A 27705-nucleotide genomic window follows, 5' to 3' on the forward strand; every position below is an offset into this window, starting at 1 on the left:
TAACACACTGAGCTTTCCGCACCACAAAAGGTTCTTCTGGGTTAGGTTCAGAAACTGGGGTGAGTGAAGTAGATCACTTAAGGATTATCCTTCACGGGCTCCGTTCATGGAACCTAAGAGGTATATTCACTTTGCCCTCCAGCCCTTTTCGGCATCAGTAACCGAGCAGTAACCATAGCAACACGGACACCTGCCCCCCCCCCCCCTTAAATGCAGCAACCGAGTCTCCAACGGCAGCTGTCCCTTCCCTTCCTGCTGCGCAGAGTGACCAGCGCGGGGACCGGGCTCTTCATCCCGGACCGCAGGCAGGAGGTGAGGAAGAGAGAAGAACGAAGGACGCTGTGAGAAATACAGCTCAAGTCCCCGCACTCCCTCTCCTCACCCGCCGCTGGGTACCATTCCCAAGGCGCTCACCCTCCTCACAACCGCAGCCGAGCACTTCCAAGACGCTCGCGCTTTTTATTGACGCAAACGTCCCGTTCTCGCGGGAGGTTGGGAGCGGGAGCCCAATAGGGCGGACAGAGCTCTCGAAATCTCAGTCGGCTCTGGAGCTGGAGCGGCTGCCCGGGCGCTCGGAGCGCGCGGGGGGCGGGGCGCAGGCCTGGGGGGCGGGGCCTCGCTTGGAGAGGGGAGGGCGGACGGGGGCGGGGCCGCGCGGCGGGACCTGTGGCTCCCAGGTAGCGCAGCCGGCCGGGCTCCCTCGGGACCGGGCGACTGCGCATGCTCGCTGGCCGCGCTGGGCCGCTCGTCGGGCGGCGTTGACGAGCCGGCTCCTCAGCGGCGGAGGTTGCGGTGCTACGATGGCGAGGTGAGGGGCCCGCGGCGGGATGGTGCTGACCCGGGCGGGGCCGCCTTCTTGCAGCGACACCACGGGCTCCTTCGTCCGACGGGCGGCGGCGGAGGCCGAGCCGGGCGAGAGGTGAGCCGCCAACGTCCTCCGGTCCCAGCTCGCGACCCCCGCGACCCCCTCCTTGTCCTTCCCGCGGGCCCGGCGGGAAGCGGCCTCCTCTGCGCCCGGTCCGCCCTCGCCGCTCCGGCCCTCACCGGCCGCTCGGGTGGGAGCCGGCGCCGGGCGGCTGAAGGTCGGTGGGGACGGCAGTGCGGACGCGCTCGGGGTGCGGAGCCGCTGTCCCCCGTGCCCTCACTCCTGCCCCCGCCACCCGGTGCCCCCGGCCCCCCGGCCTCGGCCCCCGCCCCGCACTCCTCCTGCCCGCGCCCCCCTGCGCCCCCTCCTGCCCTTCGCCCTCTGCCCATCCTCGCGCCTCGCTCCCGCCCGTGCCCCCCTCGCGGATCCGCTCTTCATCCCCGGTGGTCCCCCGTGGGAGGCGAGGTACCCCTTGCGCGCCTGGACTTCTCTCTCCCCCTCCCCCCCGTGCATCCCTGGGCCGGCTCTTCCCTCACCGGCCAGGCTTCCTACTCCGCCGCCTCTGTCATTGCTCCCTTGGCTCTCTGCTCTTCCCATTAACCCCCTTCGGTACTTCACCTTCTCTCTCTTGTGTGAGTTTCCGACGGTGTGTTTGGCTTTAGCATCGCTCTGTGCTGGAGTTCGTTCTACGCCCCTCTCGCTGCCTGAATCCTTCTCTCTCGGTCCCTACTTCATCTCTTCCGTTTGACGGCCCCTGACCTCCAGTTTTCTCCATCCTGATCCCATCTCTACTCTCTAATCTTGAGCTTTTTTTTCTCTAAAACTTTTTCTTTTTTCTGTTTGCATAGGTCGAGCCTCTTAATGCCAATCCGTTTTACTTCTTATTAAATCTCTGAAGAGTTCTAGTCTCTTTTACTTTCTACCTAAACCAGGTATCCACTCAGTGTACTTAGTTCAGTTTACAGTTTAATAAGATCTCTTCCTTTTCTTTCTTCACTGACTGGAAATATCATCAAAAGAGTGACAGTAGCAATAACCTGTTACACTTACTGATAGAAGCTTTAATTTTTAAGAATTGTGTTTGCCTGACATGTCAAGAGAAGCCACTTGAGGACAGAGTTGATGAAAATATAAAGGTTGACCTCCAAACATAAGGTTAAAATTTGGAGATTTTATTGTCCTCCGGGAAATACAGTTGTCCAAGAGCTAGTCTTAAATGAAATTTAACAAATTAAAAAAAAATAAAATCAGTTATTAATTTGATATTTTATACATTTGCTGTTGCAACTGATTGCATCGTTTTTGTGATGGTCTCTGTAATAAATGCATAGTTTTTACTAACTTACAGAATTAGTGTCCTTACTAAAGGAGAGACATATCGGACAGAAGCACTAACTTTTTGAATTGGGTAAAAGAACTCTCTAAACAGTTGTGGAGGTTTTTGCCTCTACTTCATGGTGATCACGATTTGGCTTACAAAAAACTTCTCTGTAAATAATGTTGCAGGATCTTACTTTGAAGGCATCTGCGGGAGCAGTCACTCTCGGTGAAGTTTGCGTTTATTCTAGGGCCGAAGAACAACTGGATTATGTATTTCATTCTGGAATCTCAAAGCAGTCCACAAACAGTAAATTCTTCCTTACGTTGTCTATGTCAGGTAGGAATTAAAATTTTCTGTTTCTGTTGTACAGAAGGGAAGCACCAAGACAAAAATGTGTAGTTCCTTATTTGAAGGTATATGAGAGATGAAAGTAGGAGGCACTGTTTAGGGTCTGAGGCGGTGAAACCACATCTCTTCTGGAAGAACCAGCAGTTCTTGTGTATGGTAGCAGGCGATAAACTCCTCAGCTTTTAAGATTTTAAAAATGATTTTTCCAGTGCAACTAGAGATAAGTGCTGCTTCTGAAGGAGGTCTTCCCATCTTTCAAAGGCAAGTCTTTCTATTTCTAGGTAGCTATTCATTAAAAAAGTAAATTCTTACAAATTCCTATTGGTATTTATAGTGAGTTGATTCTGTGCTCTTAGAAATTAAAATAAAGATTCATGGTGGACAGCGGGCACAGGGCTAGAAATCAGATCTACACTCTTCTGATGAGTCATGACATTAGTTTGTAGAAGTCACTTAACCTCTATACCTCGGGTGTGTCTCCCTGTAATATGTGGGTAAACAGGTGGCTGGCTACCCACTAATCTTTCAAAAGCAAAGTAAGCCCTAATCATTTAAACATGCTTAGGGCCACCACAGGCAAAAATTGCAATATAAACTCTGAATTTTTATCTCTTTTAGACTACGTCGTAAGTATAATTGAATGCTTAAATCCCAGATCACTGCAATTTAGATGTTTTTTTTAAATTTCAGACTTATGTGAAAAGTTTTAGTAGCATGTGCCATGAACTGTGGACTCGTTTAATGTTCATATGCAGTGAAACAGCCACTGCAGCGTTCAGTATGTTTGCTGAAAATGTAAAGTTACGTTTACATAAACTGAAAAAGTAAAGTTAACAGGATTTTGGTTACTTTCATAAACTTCTTTTGTCTTATATTTTATCTTTGCTGTGATGTAGACCCTTGAGAGTGGAGGTTCTTTAGGGGATAGAAAGGGCAAGGATTTCCTTTGCTTTGATTCAAAGTATCAAAAAACTTTAAAAAGTAAGAAAAAACTGCTTAAAAGTGAGTTTTGTGATATGTTCATTGTATGTTTAAATAAATGGATGGAGATGGGAGTATGTAGATCTGAAGTGAGTAGTGTATCTTTTTTTTTTTCCTTGAGTTGTCAGGAAGAAGGTTTAGAAATGAATATGAGTAAGAAGTAGAGTGGTAATACAGAAAAAAGTGTTCCTAATGAATCGGCCCAGGGGATTTTCAGAAAAATCAGAGAGCACAGGTTGTTTGGCAGGTCTAGATTTTTCAGGGAAATAGAGTGGAATGACTTCACAGTGAGTTTTACCATTTTATTTTCAAAGATTGCCACTTTTAACAGGTTCATACTTGGTAATCAATGATGTGCTTAAATTTAATAACAATTAGCCTCTTTTTTCTTAATGGAAATATAGAAGTGTCAGGTCCTTTTGACTTAGGAGTTATAAATATTATTTCCATTTGAGAAAACTGAGGCTTAGAGAGTCTGAATTAGAATCCAGGTTACCTGGATCTGTTACCAAAGTTAACGGTATACTGAAGAAAGCAAGAAAGCAGAAGCTGTTAAGAAAACATTGGTAGTTTCTTGGAATATTTTTCAGAGAGAGGATTGTGCTTTCTGTTCCGGTTCTGAGTTTTGTTCTCTGTTGAGATAACTAGTAAGATGAAATATTTTCAGAATGTTGGGCAGATCCCTGAACTAGGTAATAGATAATGATTGTGGTTCTTTCTGAATTTCTCTTTATGTTAAAAGGAGTAACTAGTTTGGTACTTGGGGCTATTCTGGGATTTTTAAGATGTATAATAACATGATATATTCAAAGACGTTCTCTATTATGTTACTGGCAGGTTTGTTTTGTGGCATATACAACTGAAAAGTTTATATGAACTGCTCTTAATAAATTAAATCCGATTTTCCATGTAATGTCAAAAGTATCTTTTACCAAGTGTCCCATAATGAGCAAGAAAAGTTGTTTCTCAGTTTCTTTACTTCATTCATGTGGTAAGTCAGTCATCGAAATACTCTCAGAAGTTACTGACATTCTTTCTACATTGTTTAATAATTATTTTTTCTATGGATTTTCTATCATATTAATACAGTTATTGAAAATTAACAATGTTCTGAGAGTGCTTCTTAATCTAAGTGTCAGTTCTAAGATGAGTAATAATAATATATTTCTCTTTTATTAGACACAACTGTTTAAACCCCAATTTTGAAGAAATCAGAAGATAGCAATGCCTTTAAACTTCAGATTTTGTATTTGTGGGTGTGAGGAATTTGAAGATTTCATGATTAGGGAATAATGTTAATTACATAGAAAATTGAATATAGTTAATTTATCAAGTGTAATTGTTCCATCAATATTGCATTCTGATTTCAGGTTTTCTTGTAGTAGGGGCATATTTATCTCATGACTTGATGACTACTGAATCTATTTCCTAAAACAAGGTGTGGACTTTAGAATTATACACGTTTAAATATAGGCCATGAAGTTTGACACTTTTGAGGTATTTGTCCTCTTTTCATTATTTTCTAACTGTGTGACCTTGGATAAGTTATGTAAACTTTTTGCTCCTTAGTTTCTTCACCTGTAGAATGGAGTAATAATAGCTCTTTCAGAGTTTTATGAGAATTAGGTGCAGTAATAAAAGCTACTGGTGAAGAGTAAGTAATCCAAAAAGTTTCGATACTGCCATTTGGTCTATATTTGGTATCAACAGGGAAACGTATAGCTTTTTAAAATATAATTTGTCTATCAAGCTATTTTGCTTATCTTTCCTTTGCAGGATTTCCCTCTTACCCTCTCCCCAGAAGAGAAGAACTTAGTACTCTATTCTCTTCTTAAATATTTCTATAATTAGTGCATACAGTATGTGGCCCTCAGGAGTTCGTTTCGATGAGTGATGAGTAGCAGCAAAGCGTTCTAGACCGGTGACTTTCCTCACTTTACATGTCCCCTTTACTCTAGCGGTTCTCTTAAGCTCATCTTTGTTGAGAATCACCTTTTAAGATGAGAGATGTCACTGATGAAAGGGTGTTGTGTGTGCGAATAATCGTGGAGGCAAAAAGGTTAGATGCCATCTGAGTGGTGGTGAGCCTCAGAGTCAAGAGATGCCGGGTGGCTTGGCTGTTTTAGAGTAGGGTATAATCCAGGGACTTAGCATGCTTAACCCCTGAAATAGGGAGCTTCCAGAGCTGGGCAGGGTGTCGAGGCCTCAGCCAGTCCTAAAGGGAACTGAATGTCAATCAAGAAACAAGACCATAGGCCAGGTATTTAGACTGAACCAAGCAATGCAGACTTAACCGGCTTAGGTGGCCAGAATTACACCAGAAAGCAGGGTGAGAGGTGCAAGACTAGTACAGACGTCACTGGCTGGTTGTTTTCAGTATATGGCTGTCTGGTTTGAATTGGTCAAGATTAGCTCAAAGACGGTGAGGGCCGGCCCCTTGTGGACTGGAGTTCTGCTGTGCCCTAGGTGAGTGGTCCTTAGGAAAGGTGGCGGCTGAGCGTACTTTCGCCAAGAGACACATCTTCCTACTCTCCTTGGTTTGCTACAGAACTTGAGTGTTACAGGAATCTTTTTATTATTTGCAAGGTTATGAGACAGTATTCTGAAGGCTTCTTGCGGAGTGCCTCTTTGGGGCTTCCTGTTTATTCATGGGAGAAGGCCCAAAAAAATGGACCCAAAATTGACTAACTAGTATTAAATGGATTGAGTTAACCTCCTTCTAGATCTAGAGGATTTCTTTGTTCCCATCGTATTCCTATTTAACAAACTTGAATTTAACTGTATATGTTTGATGCCCTTCCCTTTACTGGTCCCAGATCCCAAATGTCAGTCTCAGTCCTCAGATATCTGTCATAGTGTGAGTCCCTCATCTGGTTGGGCTTGAATTTGATGTTCTTTCATTTGTTTCTATGTGTCTATCATAATGTGAGCATCTCACTACATTGAGTGTGAACATTTAGAGATGTATAGATTTTTGTACACTATGGCCCCTCAGTGCAAGTTTACTACATTATCTAGTGTTCATCTGAAGAACCAGTGATTTTTTTCCTAAAGCTGGAAGAAAAAGTGAATGTGCTTTATTCATTGAGAAATGATGTATTGATTGCCAATGTGGAGCCTTTCTAAGGGTAAGTTGGTCCATACGTATTTCTTACCTTATGTGGTATCTTTAGTACCTAACATCTGCATACAATTGGGCATCATTATTTGAACGGTCAGTATTACAGGCTCTGAACCCATTTGTCCCATGGCTGCTGACTTGGGAATGGAATTCAGAAGCTGGAGCCATTGGCTCCATAATTGATAAAAGTGGTGCCTTTATTTCTTAGGTTGACAAAGAGAGTGTCTGGAATCTCCAATTTGTTCACCTTCTTACCCTCGGCCTTAGGAGAAAGAATATCCTCTGAACATCTGTTTGGGGTTCATAGTTCAAGGGTCAAGACGTTAGCTCTTTGATTTCTGAGAAAAGATCTCATCATCGCCTGTGGTCTCTAGTCTTTTTTAAGGAACCTCTGAACTAACTGTGCCTCTTAGTTTCAGATATTTCTGTGTCCTCTTTTAGGTTTCTGAAACACTCAGGAGTTCAGGCTGAGCTCAAAATGTTTAGCTATTGTTTCAGGATGGGTATTGGTGGTGCAGGAGCATCTCCCACATTTTCCCAGGTATCCACGCCCGGACTCCTCTTTGCGGATACCGGAGGTCTCAGCTGATCCCATGGGTGTGAGAATCCCTGATCTTAGAAGCTAGGCACAGTGTTTATGCACCCAGCACTGTTTCTGGGGCAGTTACTGTGCACCCTAGTGATTAGGGAGTTGGCTTGGCATTCCTAGACTAAGATCCAGTAGAAATATGTGAGATACGTGTAATTAAACATGCCCTAGGAGCTACATTTTAAAAAATAAAAACAAACTGATAAAATTAATTTGTATAGTATATTTTATTTAATCCAACATATCCAAAATATTATTTCAAGATGTGATCAATATAAAAAACATATTAATGAGACATGTACATTCTTTTTCTGTACTAAGTCTTTGAAACCCGGTGTGTGCTTTACAGCTACAGTATATCTCAGCACACTCATCTTTAACAGTTAAAGTAAAATACAGCCCTATCAAACCAATAAGGTTATGTTTAATGAAAAAAATGTCTACACTGCTTCAGTGTTTAGATGTAAATGTAAACGAATTAAAAATTTTAAATTCAGTTCCTTGGTCACACTAGTCGCATTTCTGTTGTTCAGTAGCCATTGTGGCTGCTGGCCGCCATGTGGGATGTAGCGACTCTTGAGGGCCAAGGCCGTCTTCCAGTCTGATAGGTGACCGCGTTCCTTTGGGAGTGGGCTGCCTTTCCCTGAGGTGTTACAGGGGATTGTCGGGTTTGACTGTCAGAGAAGTCCCTCTTCAGACCTAAGAGCATTTGTGCCTACGTTTCTCACTTAGTATCAGGGGCAGTTTCTGGTTGAGGTTTCCCCTGTGGCATCTTTGGATTGAGGTTTGTAGTTTACGCAGCTCAGTTCTTTCTTAGGGACCTAGGAAATGGCCCAGGCAGGGACTCTTCTTGAACAGACCTCTCAAGTTATTCTGTTTAGGCTACTTTGCCAGGGCCAGGAGAGCAGAGTGGACAGTCTCAGGTAAGCCAGGGTTCCCATAGCTTCAGAGGCTCAGATGAAAGTGACAGATATGAGCTGTCTAGCAGACTGTGCAAGAGGCCATGAAGCTCACAGCTTCCGGGGGTGCAGGGAGTTTCTGGCAGTGGAGAGTCTCCCAGGCACGTCTGGGTAAAAGGAAAGGCTCCCTCTCTTCAATTTCTTTCCTCCTTGAGAGAAGACAGGCCAGGATTTCCCTCTTTCATGAAAGATTCTTTACCTGATGAACTGAGTGGCATGAGAATCTGTGGAAGTCAGACATTGCAAACTTTGAATGAATTTGTCCTGTAGAGGAATTTGATTTTCACTACACAGGTTTTGTTCTGTTTGTGTTTGTTTGGCTTTTTTTTTAATTTAATTTAATTTAATTTACTTTTGGCTGTGTTGGGTCTTTGTTGTTGTGTGTGGGCTTTTTCTAGTTGCGGCGAGCAGGGGCTACTCTTCATTGCAGTGAGTGGGCCTCTCATTGCGGTGACTTCTCTTTTGCGGAGCATGGGCTCTAGGTACACAGGCTCAGTAGTTGTGGCACATGGACTTCAGTAGTTGTGGTTCGCGGACTCTAGAACGCAGGCTCAGTAGTTGTGGCACACGGGCTTAGTTGCTCCGCAGCATGTGGGATCTTCTCAGACCAGGGCTCAAACCCGTGTCCCCTGCATTGGCAGGTGGATTCTTAACCACTGTGCCACCAGGGAAGCCCCTGTGTTTGTTTTTTAACTAGCTGGCAACATCTAAAATTTAGGTGAAAACCTTTAGGAAAAACATTTTCAATATCTACTTGGAAATTTAGAAGCCTCTGATGGTGCTGGGCCAGCAGGGATTGTGTGGACCTTAGTAGCAGTTACTCCCTATGATGGGGAAGAGCGGTTTATGAGGAGAGGGTCCCACAGATCCCCCTGGACTCTGAGAGTGCTCTGAATTTTTCCTTCCTTTCTTTTTTGCCTACTCTCCTTTTGCTTTAGTCTCGTCTCCTTTGAATTTTTTTCTTCTACCAACATATAAAAATAATTCTTTTTTGTTTTTTGGGGGGGAATGAAAAATAGATTTATCAGTATTACTCTGTATATATCTGTACACATATGTTTCTACTTAGGGAATAATCAGTAAAAAGGGATGAATTGAGGAAAATTAGGCATCAACAAAAGAACAAAAAGCACAGCAGGATATGAGACGAAAAGTGAAGGAAATTGCTAACAGATCTTGGACTTATACTGGTAAAGGAATTTTATCATAAAAGTTTATTCATGCAAGACTGTTTTCAATACATCAGTGTAATGATTCCTTTCTTCAAATCGGTTGGGTTTAAATAGGAGAAAAATACTAATAGTTAATATTTATGGAATATTTAAAGCTAATTTATTAAGTGTTCTTAAGATCTTAAATTAAGTGCCTGCCATGTGGCAGGCAGTGGGGTACAGCTGTGAACAGAGTAGTTAGAATTTCCTGCCTTCATGAAGCTTACATTTTACTGGGGAGAATAAAGACTACTAAGTAGAATCTTTGGTTTGTTAAATGGAGATTGGTGTGGAGTAGAAAAAATAAAGGAGGAAAGAGATAGGGTGTGTCAGGAGAGAGAGTCCTGTTTTAGAGGGTGTGGCCCGGAAAAGCCTATTTGGGAAGGTAACATTTGAATCAAGGCTAGGAGGAGTAGAGTGAGTCATTTGGATGTTCTGGAGGGAAGAGTGTTTCAGGGAACCACTGCAGATGCCCTGAAGCAGGAATCTCTCTGATGTGTGTGGGGAATAGCAAGGAAACCATGTGACTGGAGTGGGCAGACTGGTAGGAGATGAGAACAGGGAAGTGATGGAAGATCCAGATTCTGTAAGGTTGTCATTACAAGCCCTTGTGAGACACTGCTGCTGAATGTGGTGGGAAGCCGTTTGGGGTTTGAATCAGAACAAAGACAGACAATTTGAATTATTTTCAAATAATGTATGTCATTTTATAGCATTTTATATTGTATATAATTATATAACATAATTATTAATTAATATATGTAATACATAATATAAAAGATCATCTGCCTTCCTCTTTGAAAATAGCCTAGAGTGGGGGATGTATCACTTAGGGTATAGGTTAGGTACAGTTTCTGTAATAAAGAGTTATAAGACATAAAAATCTGAACAGTCTAGATATGTTCGACATCTGTGCTCTATGAAACCATTCAGGAATCCAGAATCTTTCCATCTTTCTGTTTACCATTCTTCAGGTTTTGTCCTAATCTGTGTGGTCAATACTGGGTCACTATTCAGAAGGTATTCCGGCCCGTAAAAAAGGGAAGCAATGACGTCCAGGGCAAAGAATTTCCTTTTAAACAAATGAGGCAGACATTGCATATATTACTTCAGTTTGCGGTCCACAGGATCGATTGGCCACACTTGCCTCAAGGGTGGTTGGGAAACGTAGTCTCAGGCTGGGTGACCATTCAGCAGTGAGGAAGAGGAAAACAGAAATGACAAGTAGTTGACCACAGTCTTGCAGTTTGGCACCAAATATCCATGTGTATCCTTCATCCTACCTATTGAAAACACTCCAGCTCCCTTCCCCAAAGGAGACAACCCAGGTGCAATCCTCTTGTTGCACTAATCCAACTAAGCGATCAGTACTTCCTGTCAGATCCGCAAGTCCAGTGACCTGTAGGCAAAACACAGTAATTTGTTCCTGAACCTGTAGGCAAAACACAGTTATTTGTTCCTGAATCAGAAACAGGAAAAGAATAATAAAATTTTCCATTTGGGTAAGTAAACAGTGAGAGACACATAGAGGTCTCTGGTTGAGAGTAATGCTGGGCAGTAATGGTGTAGCATCTATTATCCTTAGTTCTGCTTTCTGGTAAGAATGCCTATATTCATTGCACTATGACCCCAGTCTTTGCTGTCTGGGTGTTTCTTCCTTACGTTAACCTCCATGACCACATCTGAAGTTGGTATTGAAAATTTCCCAACTTTGGAGGGTATATAGCTTTCATAGTCAGTTTCCTGCTACTGCAGGCTTGCTTGCTATCCTGCAAGTGCCATGGTCACAGGTGTTTGTAGGTTAGCTTATAATTTCTCTGACAAATACAGTTCTCTCAAAAATATATTGGGATTCTTTTATGTTTGTCTCCATTCCGTTCTGGTGCCAGTGACTATAGCAAAATTGTTTCCTGGTGTAGTTCTTAAGCCTGCCTTATTTACTGCTCTCTGTGCGCTGACCACTTTATCTCATTCTAATGGCCACTGTCTTGAAGCCATCTGAAACAGCAGGCATTGGGGGGTGGGATGGCAGCACCCTAAAATATAATCTTAGCCACAGCGCTAGATTCGTTTCATCAAGATTTCTTAAAAGTTCTGCGAAAAATGCCGTTGGTAATTTGATAGGGATTGCATTAAATCTGTAGATTGCCTTGGGCAGTGTGGTCATTTTAACAATATTGATTCGTCCAATCCAAGAACAAGGTGTATCTTTCCATCTGTCTGTGTTGACTTCAGTTTCTTTTGTCAGCATCTTATAGTTTTCAGAGTGTAGGTCTTTTGCCTCCTTAGGTAGGTTTATTCCTAGGCATTTTATTCTATTTGAAATGATGGTAAATGGGATTGTTTCCTTGATTTCTCTTTCTGATAGTTAATTGTTAGTCTCTAGAAATGCAACAGATTTCTGTCTTTTAATTTTGTATCCTGCAACTTTACTGAATTCATTGATGAGCTCTAGTAGTTTTCTGGTAGCATCTTTAGGGTTCTCTAGAACAAAAAATTTTAAGACTTGTATGGAAACACAAAAGACCCCAAATATCCAAAACAATCTTGATAAAGAAGAGCAGGGCTGGAGGAATCACACTCCCTGACTTCATACTATACTACAGAGCTACAGTAATCAAAACAGTATGGTACTGGCACAAAAACAGACACATAGATTGATGGAACAGGATAGAAAGCCCATAAATAAACCCACACTCTTATGGTCAATTCATCTATTACAAAAGAGAGAAGAATATACAGGGGAGAAAAGACAGTCTCTTTAATAAGTGGTGCTGTGAAAACTGGACAACTGCATATAAAAAAATGAAATTGGAACATTCTCTAACACCATATACATTTAGGATTAAAGACCTAAATGTAAGACTGAATGCTGTAAAACTCCTAGAGGAAAACGTAGGCAGAACACTCTTTGACATAAATCGTAGCAATATTTTTTGGATCCATCTCCTAGAGTAATGGAAATAAAAGCAAAAATAAACAAATGGGACCTAATCAAACTTGAGAAGTTTCTGCACAGTAAAGGAAACCATAAAAAAAACCGAAAAGGCAACCTACAAAATGGGAGAAAATATTTGCAAATGATGCAACTGACAAGGGCTTAATTTCCAAAATATACAGCTCATACAACTCAACAACAAAACAACAAACAATCGAAAAATGGGCAGAAGATCTAAGTAGACATTGTTCCAAACAAGACATGCAGATGGCCAATAGACACATGAAAAGATGCTTAACATTGCCAATTATTAGAGAAATGCAAACCAAAACCTCAATGAGGTACCACCTTGTACTGGTCAGAATGACCATCATTAAAAATCTGCAAATAACAAATGCTGGAGAGGATGTGGAGAAAAGGGAACTCCTCACTGTTGGTGGGAATATAAGTTGATGTAGCCACTATATAAAACAGTATGGAGGTTCCTCAGAAAACTAAAAATAGAATTACCATATGGTCCAGCAATCCCACTCCCGGGAATATATCTGGAGAAAACCATCATTTGAAAAGGTACATGTACCCCTATATTCATAGCAGCACTGTTTACAATAGCCAAGATATGGAAATGACCTAAATATCCATTGACAGATGAATGGATAAAGAAGATGTGGTATGTATATACAATGAAATACTACTCAGCCATAAAAAATGAATGAAATAATGCCATTTGCAGCAACATGGATGGACCTAGAGATTATCATGTTAAATGAAGTAAGTGAGACAGGAAGAAAAATATCATATGGTATCACTTATATGTGGAATCTAAAAAAAATGTTACAGATGAACTTATTTACAAAACAGAAATAGGCTCACAGACATAGAAAACAAATTTATGGTTACCAAAGGGGAAAGAGGGGGGAGGGATAAATTGGGAGGTTGGGATTAGGAGATACAAAAACTGCTATATATAAAATAGTTAAACAGCAAGGACCTATTGTATAGCACAGGGAACTATGTTCAATGTCTTGTAATAAAGTATAGTGGAAAAGAGTCTGAAAAGAATATATATATGTAACTGAATCACTTTGCTGTACACCTGAAGCTAATACAACATTGTAAATCAACTATTCACCAATAAAAATTTGTTTTGAAAAATAAAGTCTTAATAGAAGTCTTTGGGAAAAGTACTAATAATCTTATCTCCTGATAATGCAGGTACTAAGGACCCACATCTCTATATTTCCTTCCATCTTACCTTGCAAACTGGCCAGTTCTTGCCTGAGTAAATGCAGCAAAGAACCACTGACACACACAAATATTGTGGTTCTTTTCATCTACTTTCCCTGAAGTTCTGGGCTTTTTATGGGCACCAAGTTCTATAAGTTAGTGTAGGCAACAGTTTATGGAATGTTTTGCTCCATTATAACCAGGGTCACCATTATCCTAGTAATATCTGTTTCCCTGTTGCCTGCTACCCAGTGACTTAGCCAGTGCCACACATTTTAGGATTATGTTGTGGCAATACTCTAATTTTGGTATTAATTTCTGGGTTAAGGAAAAGCCTGCTGTAAGGGGATCCAAAAGTAAAATGGCTTAAATGAGAAAAAAGTTTGTTTCTTCCCCAGATAACAGGCCTACTAATTTAGGTGGTAGGGATGCTATATTCCATGAAGGAAATGAAGACACTAGAGGGGTAACTACCAGAATGTTGGATCTGGGGCTCAGATCCTCAGCCTTGTTTTAACCATTGTGCAGTACTTATATATATTTATCTCTTCCTGGTGGCACTTTGAGGTGTCGGGAACTTAGCTATGCCTTGATCTCTTGCATTTCCTAGCTTATAGTAAGTGTTCAATAAATGTTTGAATGAATGAATACGTGTTTTATATCTGAGTAAGTTAAGGCATAGAGACCTAAGCAAACTTGAGTCACAGGGCTGGAACATGATCTGAACCCTACACAGAAGAATATATGTACAGGAGAAGCTGTCTTAGATAAGAGACTACTTCCATGAAATGGGGCATATCTTATATAAAGGTAGTATCATTTTGATCTCCTTAGGAATAGTTACTGTAAAAACTTTTTGATGTGATTATTAAGGTTTAAAATAACAATTATGGAAGGTGGTAAAGTCTATATCTGTATGATGGAGAGAAGAAAAAAATGTATGAGGAAGAGAGAATGTGGTCTTTATTCTAACATATTTAGTACCTAAATAATTATACCAAGGGCAAAAGACTTTTTTTAAATTTAAGCAATAAATATTTGGAGTGTGAAAAATCTATCCATAGCATATCCAGGCAACCTTTTTCGTCAAAATATTTTAAATAGCTCATAGCATACGTGTGTATGTATATACACACACATTTCACATATCTGTGTGTGTGTGGATGTGTGTGAAGTTTCAGAAATCACTCCACCAAGGGAAATACATATTTTTAAATTAATTTTTATAGGAGTATAGTTGCTTTACAATGTTATGTTAATTTCTACTGTACAGCAAAATGAATCAACCACATACACACACACACACACGCACATATATATATATATATATATACATACATACATATATATCTCCCCTCCCTTTCGGCCTTCCTTCCCATTTAGGTCACCACAGCGCATTAAGAAGAGTTCCCTGTGCTATACAGTAGGTTCTCATTAATTATCTATTTTATACGTAGTATCAATAGTGTATATGTGTCAATCCCAATCTCCCAATTCCTCCCACCCCCGCCTTTCCACCCTTGATGTCCATACATTTGTTCTCTACATCTGTGTCTCTATTTCTGTTTTGCAAATAGGTTCATCTATACCATTTTTCTAGATTCCACATATATGTGTTAATATACGATATTTGTTTTTCTCTTTCTGACTTACTTTACTCTGTATGACAGTCTCCATCCACGTCTCTAAAAATGATCCAGTTTTGTTCCTTTTATGACCCAGCAATCCCAGTACTGGGCATATACCCAGAGAAAACCATAATTAAAAAAAGATATATGCACCCCAATGTTCATAGCAGCACTATTTACAGTAGCCAGGACATGGAAGCAACCTAAATGTCCATCGACAGACGAATGGATGAAGAAGATGTGGTACATATATACAATAGACTATTACTCCAGAATTACATAATTTAAAATGGTGAATTTACATCTTAAAAATTAATAAGCTTATACTGTTTTGGGTATTCATGAAGATTGTTTCTGAATCACTGAACTCAGAAAGCACTCCTTTATTATTGTACTTTGAAGTATATACAAGTGAAGCATAACAAAGATATAATAGTTTATATGTGAAACTGAATGAAAACATCTCTAAAACTTATTCCTAAGGCTTATGGAGGGTATGGATCTTTTAGATAAATTGAAAGTACTAAGTAACTAACGACGCATAGGTTTCCTGAAAATGGACATTTTTATGTCTGCTATTTTGTTTGAGATGTTATTTTTTCTTTCTCATAGGGGGAACAATATTTTTTTAGCAAGAATCAGTAACTGGAAGTACAACATTGGTTATTTAATGATATTAAAATGAAGTTTTGATCAGCAGAGGTAAGAATATGGCATTTAATTCATAATAGATCAAAATACTTGCCAGATTTCTATGAAGAACTATTTTAAGAACTGTGAAGGGTCTGAGAATTTATCCCGCTTGCAAAGTAACAAGTTAGCCTGCTGCAGCGCCATGGATGTGGGCAGGAGACATGAGATTCCTGGATCAGAGAAAATGATAGTTTATATGCATGGCAATAGCACTGGCTAGAGTATGAGGCCCCCTGCGTAAGAGTAGGTGGAGTTACGGAGAGGACCCCTGAGCTGAGGAACCCAAATCTTTTATGACGGACAGTGAGCCTGCTGACTTATGCCTCAGGGGAGACTTTATTACATTGCACAGTAAATAGATCTGCCCTTAATTCCAGTATGAGACACTGTATCTGACTCCTCAGACTGTGCGAAACATATGTCCTTGAAAAATAGTCCAGAATAAAGGCGGTCAGTGTCTCTGCCTGCAAGACATGCAGAAACACAAGACTCTCAGAATTGTCTTTCAACACTCTCTTACTCCAAACTGCTTTTTAAAGCATGTGTCACTGATAAGGATAATTGTGATAATGCTTTTTCGAAATAGTGTGAAGATGGAAACCACTGAAATACCCAACAGCAGTAGATTGCTTAAATTATAATATTCACAGTATAATAGTTATTAACTAGGTGTTCATCAATAAAGTGAAATACACAGGTTATAAAATGTACATGTAGTTCGATCCTACTTTTATAGAAATTGTACAAATGTACACACGAATGAAGAATATATACCAAAGTATGTATTTCAATGGATAGAATTGTGAATGGGTTTTTTTTTTTTGCTTGTCTATTTTTTTTAACCTCTTGAAAATGAACACTTTAGGCTTTTGTAATGAGGGAAAATTTTTTTTTGAAATTTAAAAATTAACAGTCACTTAAGAACTTCACCTGACAGAGAAAAAGCTTCATGAATTTAAATGGGAATTAAAGAATGTTAATTCTTTTGTTTTGACTCTGAAGTTGCCTTTATATGCAATGTAGAACTAGAAGAGAATGATTGGGTAGCATAATTTTTTCTTCAAAAGTTACTGTTTTATCTATGATAAAGTCAGAAGTTACTTTTAGCAATTTGCTATATTATTTATTATCACATAGTTGTCACGAAGGAAAACAAATCTTAGAAAATGCATTCTAACAGGGCATATCTTCTAGAGTAGTGCTATTTAGTAAGTATTTCATTAGTAAGTATATTTAGTGAGTATAGATTCTGGTGCTATATAGTCGGGTCAGGCTAACGTAGGAGCACTGTATTAATTAGCTTCACTTTTATTTCCTGCCTATGTATCATACTCTGAAAAATGTTTAATATTAGTGATTTTGTAAGTTGGCATTTTTATTGTGCTTTCATGATTTTTTTTTCCCTTCTTTAACCAAGGTGCTGTTACCAGATTTGTCTTCTGACTATAAATTAAAAATGACTGAAGTTCAAGCAATGGTAGAATTCTCCGTGGAGCTAAACAAGTTCTACAATGTGGATTTATTTCAGAGAGGGTTTGTATTTTAATGTGAAAATTATATATTTTGCATAAGATAAATTGTACAGTTTTCATTTAAATTTAATTACATATTCTTGTTCCACCATATATAAGGAAAACAATGAGCTATATTCAACTATTTTCTCAGGGAAATTTTATTTCTAAATATATATTTGAGTATATTCACATGGATTTAATGATAATGCTGGATATATTTAACGTTTGTTTATGAATTTGTACTGAGCATTGAGAGGATTTTAATGAAAATGTTTAAGATCTAATTTCTGCTTTTTAAAAGCTAACAGTGTGTGGGAAAAATAAAACATATATACACAAAACACAAAGTGTTGTAGGAACACAAAATGTTGACTCCTCAAAAGGTATGTATAGAAAGTGCTCTAGGAATCAGAAGAGAAAGGTATCTTTCTGGGCTTGTACGTTAGGAAAAGCATAATGGAGGGATAGGATCAAGGTATGGATAAGATTTATAGGCAGAGGATAAGGTGAAAGACCCTCTTAGTAGGAGAGTGCATCATGAGTCAGTCTCGGAAACAGGGATGAACAGATTATTTTAAAGAGTAGTAGGAGGTTGGATATTCTCTAGTAGAGTTGTGAAAAGATAGTAAAGAGAGGAGAGGTTATGTTTGTGAAGGACTTTTGATGTCTGGAGGAATTTGGGTAGCCATTGATTGTTTGCAAGGAAGGATGAAACTGTCACTGTTATTACAATCAGCACTTACTGACATGATGAAGAGCATGGTGATATTGGATGGATGGTCGTGTAGAAGAAATAGAGGCGCAGGGAGCAGTGTGGATGTGCTCACAATGTCTCAGGATACAAACCTGAATTCCTGTGCTGGCAGTGGTAGCAGTGGGGCTGTGACCAACCCGGGTAGGATGAGAGAAATCTTCTGTTTTTTGTCTGTCTGTCTTGGCTTTGCCATCTTGTTGAAAAAAACAGACAGCTGTGCTCTGCTCTGCTCCACGTGGTCTCTCAGGACAGCCTGGGCTTGTTCTTATGGCAGAGGCAGGAGTCCAAGAAAGAGAGCGGAAGTTGCAGGATCCCTTGTATTAGCACACTTGTTTCCTCACTGCATTCTGCTGGCTAAGCAAGTTACAAGGCCAAGCCAGGTCTGGGCTGGGGGCTCTTTGGCCAGTGAAACTCAACTGTAAAACTTTATGGGGATTCTGTATGTCTGATATAGTCCATTCCGTGCTCTGAAACCCACACCCACAATTGTTTATTGAGACATGACTACTCTCTCAATGAATCACTACTATTTGGAAGTCAGAATTCTGTGGGATCACGCCCTTTAACTTCCTAAAAGCCTTTTTGTCAAGCTGAGAATGTCTACTTAGACACTGCCCTTAACTCCTTTGGAGATCTAAGAAAGGGATTTACAGCCACTCCCTTGATTAGATCTTTGTAAGCAGTTTTATTTTCCTCCCCAGGAAGTCTTGGTTCCTCTAGATTCTGCTTGTAAAATGATCAGGTCTTTCTTTAGCTCATCTCTTTCTTGCAAAACCTTACTACCCTTGCTAGGAGCAACCAGGTGATATTTCCAATATTCTGCCAGGAAATTAGTCTGCTCGAGTCCAAAAGTTTCTTGGGTACAGTGTCTGACTTCTTCTAAGTTATTGTTTGAAAGCATACTGACAAAAAGTTCATCACTGCAAAACATGGGTCACTGTTTTTTAAGTCTCCTATAGTTTCCGCATTATTTTTTTTGCCTCTGTAATTGTAACTAACCGTTACTTTGGTCCCAAAGTCAGTGCCACATATTTTAAGTTTCGTTAGTACCCATTTTCGTATTAGTTATTTATTGCCACAGTAATGCAGCTGACAACAAACACAAAGCCTCAGTGGCATCACAGCAGTAAGCATTTATTTTTGCTCACAGATCTGTGGATCAGCTGAAAGATTCTGCTGATCTGGGCTGGCCTGGTTCATCTTGGCTGGGCTCATGAATTCACAGTCAGCTGGCAGGGTGCTACCTGGTGCAGAATGGCACCACCTGGGTGCACTCAGCTCTGCTTTGTCATCTCTCATCCTCCAGCTTATTGTCATAGAGGAGGCAGGGGTCCAAAGAGAGAGAAAGAAACTGTACAAGAAGACATTTTAAGACCTAGGCTTGGAACTAGCTCACTGTTACCTCTGCCACATTGTACTGCCCAAAACAAGCGGTAAGGCCAGCCCAGATTCAAGGAATGGGGAACTACACTCCATTTCTTAATGGGAGTCTCATTTGAGAGAGTGTGGATACAGGGGTGGAGGAAGAAATTGAGGACATTTTAAAGTCAGTCTGCCACACACTTTAGCATCTTTTGGTTTTTGTTATTAATTTCTGTGAGGTATTTTGGGGAATAAAGAGTAGGATTTAATGAGTAGCTCCATGTGGAGGATGATGCAGAGACAGAAAAAGCATTAAAAAATATGTGTGTGGAGGGTGAATTTACATGATCTCTAGGATTACCTTGAAATAGCTCAGCAAAGAAAAAAATGAATATATGAATCAAATATGGCAAAATCTTTTTCACAGATGAAAAATGGGCAGTGGGATATGGGTGCACTGTTCTACTTTTTGCAATTTAGAATTTTTAGAATTTTTAAAATTTTAGAATTTTTAAAAAGAAGAAATTTAAAAAGATAATGCTGAAGTTTCAAATCACACTGACTTGGACAATATTAGTGATATTGAAATAAACAGTGAAGTTGAAGGGGGCCATGGTGTGGGACTCAGAATTGGTTCATTTCCATATGTTGAGTTTGAGGTAAGATACCAAGTGGAGATAGTTCATAAATAATTGGAGGTTTGGAACTGGAGATAAGGACTAAGTGAACTGTTGTTCCATTTTATTGTCAGCCATCGTAAACATAGCATGTATGATTGCTACTTTCATTAATTTTCTGTTATTCTACAATCTAGTTCCCACATCCATTGAGGACTTTTGAAGAATATTGTTATGTAACTGATCTTTCTAAAATCGAATAATTAGAGGCTCATTGTCTTTAGATATATTGCTTGACTTGTTTATTTGTAAGAATATTTTCAAGGATATAATTTACTCTTTTCTATTCTGATTTATCAGTTCCTGCCTTTTAAACCTTTTCTTTATGCTTCTTATTGAGTCTTTACTACCTTTGCCATAAGCACGTTAATTTAGAGCTTGTGTTTGGCTGTTATGTTAAATAACTGTCAGCTTTGATAGATAAACAGATAAATTTATCTAAATTTATATTTAAATGTTAGGAAATAGAATATGTCTTTTCCAATTTATTTTCTGATATATGAAATGTCTGTTTAGGAGACTGAGATGAGAAACTTACAAATTCAGGTAATGAAATGCAGGCAGAACTCAGAGAGACTGCACGTTCAGCTCCTGACCAATGCAGTAAAGTGGGTATTGCAGTAGTCACATGAAGTTTTTGGTTGCTCAATGCATATAAAAGTGATTTTTATACTAAACTGTAGTCTGTTAAGTATACAATAAATAGCATTATGTCTAAAAACGCAATGTATATACCTTAAGTAAAAAATACCTTAATGCTAGAAAATGCAGTAACATCAAAGATCACCGATCATAGATCACCATAGCAAACATAATAACAGTGAAAATGAAATATTGCAAAAATTACCAAAATGTGACGCAGAGACACGAAGTGAGCAAATGCTGCTGGGGAAAATGGCACCGTTAGGCTTGCTCGGCACAGGGTTGCCACAGACCTTCAGTTTGTAAAGAAACACATCATGTGCGACGTGTAATAAAGTGAAGTGTAATAAAACGAGGTCTGCCTGTAGTCCTGTGCAGTATTTTACTTCAGTGTTTTTAAAATAACATCAATAAATATCTTACTGCATAGTACTAAGTCATAGCCCAGCAGGAACTAATGGAGGTGGAGTATATGAGGAAGCACTTCTTGTGCACGTTTGGTGATGGCCCTTGTCCTGCGCGTCCACAGTGTTTAGTGTTTAATTTTGCCACTGTTGTTACACAATAAGGGACCGACTAGGCAGGGCCTAAGCTGTAGGCAGGCGCAGAAGAGAGAGAACATGTGACATCTGTTTTTACTATAATTACATTGTTTTTCCTTAATGGTAAACCAATAGCCCAGATACTAACAATCTAAAGAAAAACTAGCTGTATTTTCATTTTAACCTATTCTGTCTTTTTTTAAGTATGGTAGATTGTAAACTCTGAAAAGAAAATTGAGACTCTACAGCATTGATTATGAATTTGATGTTATTAAATGGTATGTGGGCATATGTCTTATATAAATGAGAGATATAAGAACTCAGTGTAACTTGTTTTGAGTTGTTTATTATACTAGAAGTACATGATTTCAAGTTGGTGGACTTCCCAATTGACTCTATTCAAAATTCGTTTATCAAGAGGGCTCCAATGGGGGAGGAGAGATCGCCTTTTAAATATACAGGGAAAAATGTTATTTAAACACCTGTTCTCAACAGCATAAAGGATAAGAGAGTGGGATTAAATTGAAGCTGTAGCAATTTCAGTTAGGTATTAAACTGGAGGGGAAATTTCCTCTCTTTGGAGACCATTGCAAAATTATGAGAACATCTTTTTCTGGAATTCTTTAGGATATTGCTATTGAGTACTCATCTGCATACAGTTTGTTACTAATTCAAGAAGAGGTGAGGCACTTTCACCAGAATGTAGATTAATGCACTGCTTCCTTCAGTGAGAAACTCTTGCTAGGAAGGAAAAAAAAAAAAAAGACTAGTTAAAACAGTGTGTTCTGAGATGGAGTCGGTTTGCTTTATTTCACTGCAGGTTGGTAACATGTCACAGAGATGCGCCAGTGTATGTACCACAGTTTAAAGAACACAGCTTTAGAATATCAGTGAATGGCTTCTAGAATGGAGTTGAGTTTAATTCATTTCAGAAGGAAGCAAATGGACTAATGTTAGGTATTCTCAAATATTTAGAAAGTGTGGGAACTTGGTCAAGGTGCTGTATGTTTTAACATTCTTTTGTAAAGCAAGTGAAATGTTATCAGTTTGATTTGTTTCCAGGTGTGTTTGGGAGAGTCAGCAATCCAGCATACTGCTGATAATAAAACAAGTAATGAGGGAAACGGCCATGGGGTGCAAGTTGAAACGATGACAGCAGTACTTTGTTATTTTTTATTTTCTTTCGCATGTGGTTTCCCACAAAACAGTTTAGTTACATACCTGTAGCTACAGCTGCTTTCCCTAGTCAGTCCTAGCACCATTCCCTTGTCATAAGCTATACTACTGCAAGGTGAATAATGTATTATGATTTGGAAATAAAGAAGATCAAGGATATGGACTTAGAAATTGTTTTCGTAAATTTCAGTAACATCACAAAACCGTGGAGCTGCAATCCTCTTAGGAAAGGCCTGTAGAACCCTAGAAACCGGGTTCCATACTACAGTCTTTAAAGGCTCTGAACAAAACAATCTTACATCCCTTCCATTTTTGATTCTGAGGTTGTTAAACTCATGGGAAGTTAATAGTTTGATTTAAAAATGATTGTCAGCCAAAAGAGTCAGAAAATTTCATGCTGATTTTTTGGATTATTGACATTGATTACAACCTTGGAAAAAATGATCCCTTGTCTATAATGTCATGTATATGTTGTATAAAGTTCACAAATTGAGGACTTCTGATTAAGTGGTGCTGATTGGACTCACAGGAAACCACCTCAAATTTTCTTCAAGCCCTTCAAAACTGTCTAAAATTGTCTCTTTCTTCAGTAAGGTATAAGAACTGAGAATACTATCTAAGAAGGTCATCACTTTCTCAGGTTTAAATGAATCAACCATTCTCTGTAGTCAGAAAGTTAGTTTTCTCACAGCAATTTACATCAATTATTAGACTACTTCTGAATCTTTAGATTTCTCTCATTATTGTTTCCTACCTCATTTTTAAATATCGATGCCATAGTATAGGTCTGCCATTTGTGGCCTGTGTGAGATAGGATGTCTGCATCCTTTGAAGGAGCATAATGATGGAGCATAACAGTCAATGATGGAGCTGATACTGACTGAGTATACCAGCAGTTAGCCAGTACTGGCCTTGAACGCATCTGTGTTTGAAGTATAAATATATAGAAGAAATCAAATTAGGAACTGTGAAAAGAACTATAGAAGACAGAAGAAAATAGTTTAATATTAATGTTGTCAATTAAGTAGAAGAAAATCTTTCCATTAAAGGACATTTGTTATGAGAAGTGTCTACTCGAAAATCAAAGCATAAATGACGTGACTTCAAGGCAGTGCAAACACCAATGGGAAGAGAAACATGAAACTTACGAATTTGTGTACTTGTTAACAAAGTGTACAATAATGTGTTTCCATAATAATGCAAATATGTAATTTAAGGGACAATTTGCATAAAGAGGAATTTATTTATGGGTCAAATATTACTTAACCCAGGGACTACCTGTATGGATTTTATGAGAGTTCCACCTGTAAATAACAAGGTGCTCTCAAAGAGGTAACCAGTAAATTTGGCTAGATAATAAACAATAAGAATAGATCTTTCCTGATCTTAATAAAGACTTTTTGAGACAGCAAGTGAGCTCATTGTTTTCTTGACAAAATTAAAGAATGGATTTTAAAAGTTAACATATCGGGGTAAAAAGTTTATATTTCAAAAGTTAAAGAGTTCTGTTAAGTATCCAGTTTCAAAAGATTTTACCAAAAATGAAATAAGAATCTGCTCTGAAGCTTTTTTCCTAAAATTACTCATGATCCTACAATAACTCCACAGCCTCTTCGGAGCTTTGCAGGGAAGATGTAGTGACCCAAGTAGTCTGTCTTTTGTAACAGTAGGAAGATATTCTAAGAAAATACAGAGTCTTAGAAAGTATACTCTTTACTTACTCTTTTTGAATAAATTATTTGTGGTATGTTCTTGAACAACAGGAAAGGGAGTAAAAATTTAGAACTCTAAATTAAGGAAGTTGTAATAGGAGATTAGCTTTGAAACTTATTGAAATGATAGAAATAAGTCAAAATAATAAATATATTTACAAAATTAAATCTTAGAGTTTTTAAAAACTATGTCCATTTCAAATAGATTAGTGAGTTGGTTCTCCAGATTTATTAATAAAATATGGAAAAGGAGAATGACGGTGGGGGAAGTAATTGTTAAATTCTGCATCTTACATAAATGAAAAGCAAAATTTTAAAAAATGTCTTTATGTAAAATCCTATACCTATATACTAATGTTTTTGAAAAACTTATTTGCTTTCTAATGGAATTAGAGATTATATGTGGTTATTACCAAAAAAAAGCAAGTTAACCAGAGTCGACATAGCAAATGAAAGAATGGAAAAAGTAAGCAACATCAAAAACAAAAAATATAGAATAAGATGACAAGTACAAACATTTAAAATTATTGTGACCATAAAGCTCAAATAGTTTTAAGTTTTCCGGTTTAAAGGCAGACTTTTGGATTTTAAATCCAATAATTTTCTGTTTATAACAGACATACCCCATGTTTTGAGAACAGATGCCTGCAAATTAAAAATGCTGATTTGGTGAATTGAAGCTTTTATCATTATGAAAAGACTTCTGTATCCTAATAATGCTGTTTGCTTTTAACTCTGTTTTGTCTAATATTAATATTGTGACATCAGCTTTCTTCTGGTTAAAATTTTCAAAGTGTACCTTTTACTATTCTTTTATTTGCAGACTTTCTCTATCCTTGTATTTTCAATTTTTTTGTTGTAAACAACATACAGTGGGATTTATCTTTTTCATTCTCTAGGGCACTCTGTGTTTTAACTGGAGCATTTGGTCCATTTATATTTAATGTAATTGCTGATATATTTGTGTTTATATCCATTATCTTATATTTTGTGCTTTCTATGTAGCCTCTTCTTTTTTTCTCCCTGTGCATCTCTTTTTTTTTTGTTCTGATTTCTGCCAAGATCTTCAGGTTTATTCTTTGAGAGAGATTTTCCTTGTGTCTGGCCTTTTGGGAAATACCAATCTAGGACTCACTTTTTGTTTCTTTAAGGAAAAGTTTAAAACATATGAAAGTATAGTAAACACATATATACCTATGATCTAGCCAACAATTATCGAAGTTTTTTCTCCTTATTTCACCTATTACCCTCCTCCCCAATCTTTTTTTAGTATCTCTAATACAGGAAGACTTTTGTTTTTAAAAATCTGCAAAAACCATTATTGCACTTAAAGAAATGTTTAAAATAATTTCTTGGCATCAAATAAAACAGTGTTCTCATTTCTTCAGTCATCTTATAAATGTGTTTTTATAGTTTGTTTGTTTGAATCAGTATCCTTCCAGAATTTACAGGTTGTATTTGGGTGTTATATCTCTTAGATTTTTTAAAAAATTTGTAATTGCTAGTTTGATCCAAAAGCTTGATTAAATTCTGATAGTTTTTGAGAAGAGTCCTTCATAGCTGATGCTGTGTCCTTCCTGTTACATTATATTTGGTGACATAAAATGTCTGCCTCTTTTCATGAGATTGACTCAGGTATTGTCAATCTGATGCATCCATTATAAAGTTCTCCATCACTTAATTGATGGTACCTATTCATAACTTTTCCAGAGTCATTATTTTATTTTACTAGGGCTTACAAAATGGTGATATTCAATTATTCCTTCTGCATTTATTAGCTATAATTCTGTGAAGAAGAATTTTGCCTCATTAACTATTTGGTTACTCTGAAATACAGTTTATACAGGAAAGACATGGCAAGTGTTTTATTTTTTTCCTTATTTACTAGTTTTCAGAATATTGTGTTGTTGCTCTAGCATCTTTCAAATATCATCAGTTTTTATTTAGTACAGATATATCTCGGATATATTATGAGTTCAGTTCCAGACCATCGTGATAAAGTGAATATCACAATAAATAAGTTCACAGGAATTTTTTGGTTTCCCAGAGCATGTAAACGTTATGTTTACACTTAAAAAAGTAAATGTGCGATAGGGTTTTGTCTAAAAAAATGCACGTACCTTAATTTAAAAATACTTTATCACTAAAAAATGCTAACCATCATGTGAGCCTTCAGTGAGTTGTAATCTTTTGGCTGGTGGAGGGTCTTGCTTCAGTGTTGATGGCTGCTGAGTGATCAGGATGGTGATTGCTGAAGGTAGGGGTGGTAATGTGACAAAATAAGACAATGAAGTTTGCTACATTGATTGGCTCTTCCTTTCACAAGCCATTTCTCTGTAGCATGCAGCACTGTTTGGTATCATTTTATCCACAGTAGAACTTCTTTCAAAATTGTAGTTAACCCTTTCAAACCCTGTCCCTGCTTGATCAACTAAGTTTAATATTCTAAATCCTTTGCTGTCATTTCAACAGTCTTCACAGCATCTTCCCCAACAGTAGATTCCATCTCAAGAAACCACTTTCTCTGCTCGTGCATAAGAAGCAACTCCTCATCCATTCAAGTTTTGTCATGAGATTGCAGCAGTCCAGTCACATCTCAGGCTCCACTTCTAGTTGTAGTTCTCCTGCTGTTTCCACCACATCTGCAGTGACTTCCTCCACTGACGAGTGAATCCCTCCAAGTCATCCAGGAGGGTTGGAATCAACTTCTTCTGAACCCCTTTTAATGTTGATATGTGGACCTCTTCCTGTGAATCATGAATATTCTTAATGGCATCTAGAATGATGAATTCTTTCTGGAAGGTTTTCAATTGACTTTGCCCAGATCGACAGAGGAGTCACTGTCTCTGGAAGCTATAGCCTTATGAAATGTATTTCTTAAATCGTAAGACTTGGAAGTGGAAATGACTCCTTGATCCGTGGGCGGCAGAATAGATGTTGTGTTACCAGGTGTGAAAACAACATGAATCCCACAGTCCATCTCAATCAGAGCTCTTGGGTGACCAGGTGCATTGTCAACAAGCAGTCACATTTTGAAAGGAATTTTTTTTTCTTAGCAGTAGGTCTCAACAGTGGGCTTAAAATATTCAGTAAGCCATGTTGTAAACAGACGTACTGTCATCCAGGCTTTGTTGTTCCATTTAGAGAGCACCGGCAGAGGAGATTTAGCCCTAGGATTTTCAGAATGGTGAATGAGCATTGGCTTCAAGTTAAGTCACCAGCTGCATCAGCCCTAACAAGAGAGTCAGCCTGTCCTTTGAAGCTTTGAAGCCCGGCATTGACTTCTCTCTAGCTATGAAAGTCCTAGACGGCATCTTCTAATAGAACACTATTTTGCCTATATTGAAAATCTGTTGTTCAGTGCAGCCACCTTCACGAATTATCTCAGACGGATCTTCTGGATAACTTGCTGCAGCTTCTGCATCAGCACGTGCTGCTTCCCCTT

General features: G+C 38.6%; 1 protein-coding gene across 10 annotated transcripts in view; it reads left to right on the plus strand.

The window, feature by feature from the left end:
- Nucleotides 1-641: 641 nt before the first annotated feature.
- FAM135A (family with sequence similarity 135 member A) overlaps nt 642-27705 on the plus strand; it is a 123575-nt gene continuing 96511 nt past the window's right edge. For 5 of the 10 annotated variants that reach the window (XM_079939274.1, XM_079939280.1, XM_079939282.1 and 2 more), the window contains exons 1-4: nt 642-919; nt 15801-15890; nt 17299-17414; nt 26733-26927. In XM_079939274.1, coding sequence (XP_079795400.1) covers nt 17338-17414; nt 26733-26927 — 272 coding nt within the window. In that variant the 5' untranslated portion in view covers nt 642-919; nt 15801-15890; nt 17299-17337. Of the gene's footprint in view, nt 920-2371; nt 2523-15800; nt 15891-17298; nt 17415-26732; nt 26928-27705 lie in introns of all 10 variants that reach the window. The other 5 variants (XM_079939278.1, XM_079939281.1, XM_079939275.1 and 2 more) reach the window with 3 other exon arrangements.

Source organism: Stenella coeruleoalba (genome assembly GCF_951394435.1).
Source record: "Stenella coeruleoalba genome assembly, chromosome: 12".
NCBI lineage: Eukaryota > Metazoa > Chordata > Mammalia > Artiodactyla > Delphinidae > Stenella > Stenella coeruleoalba.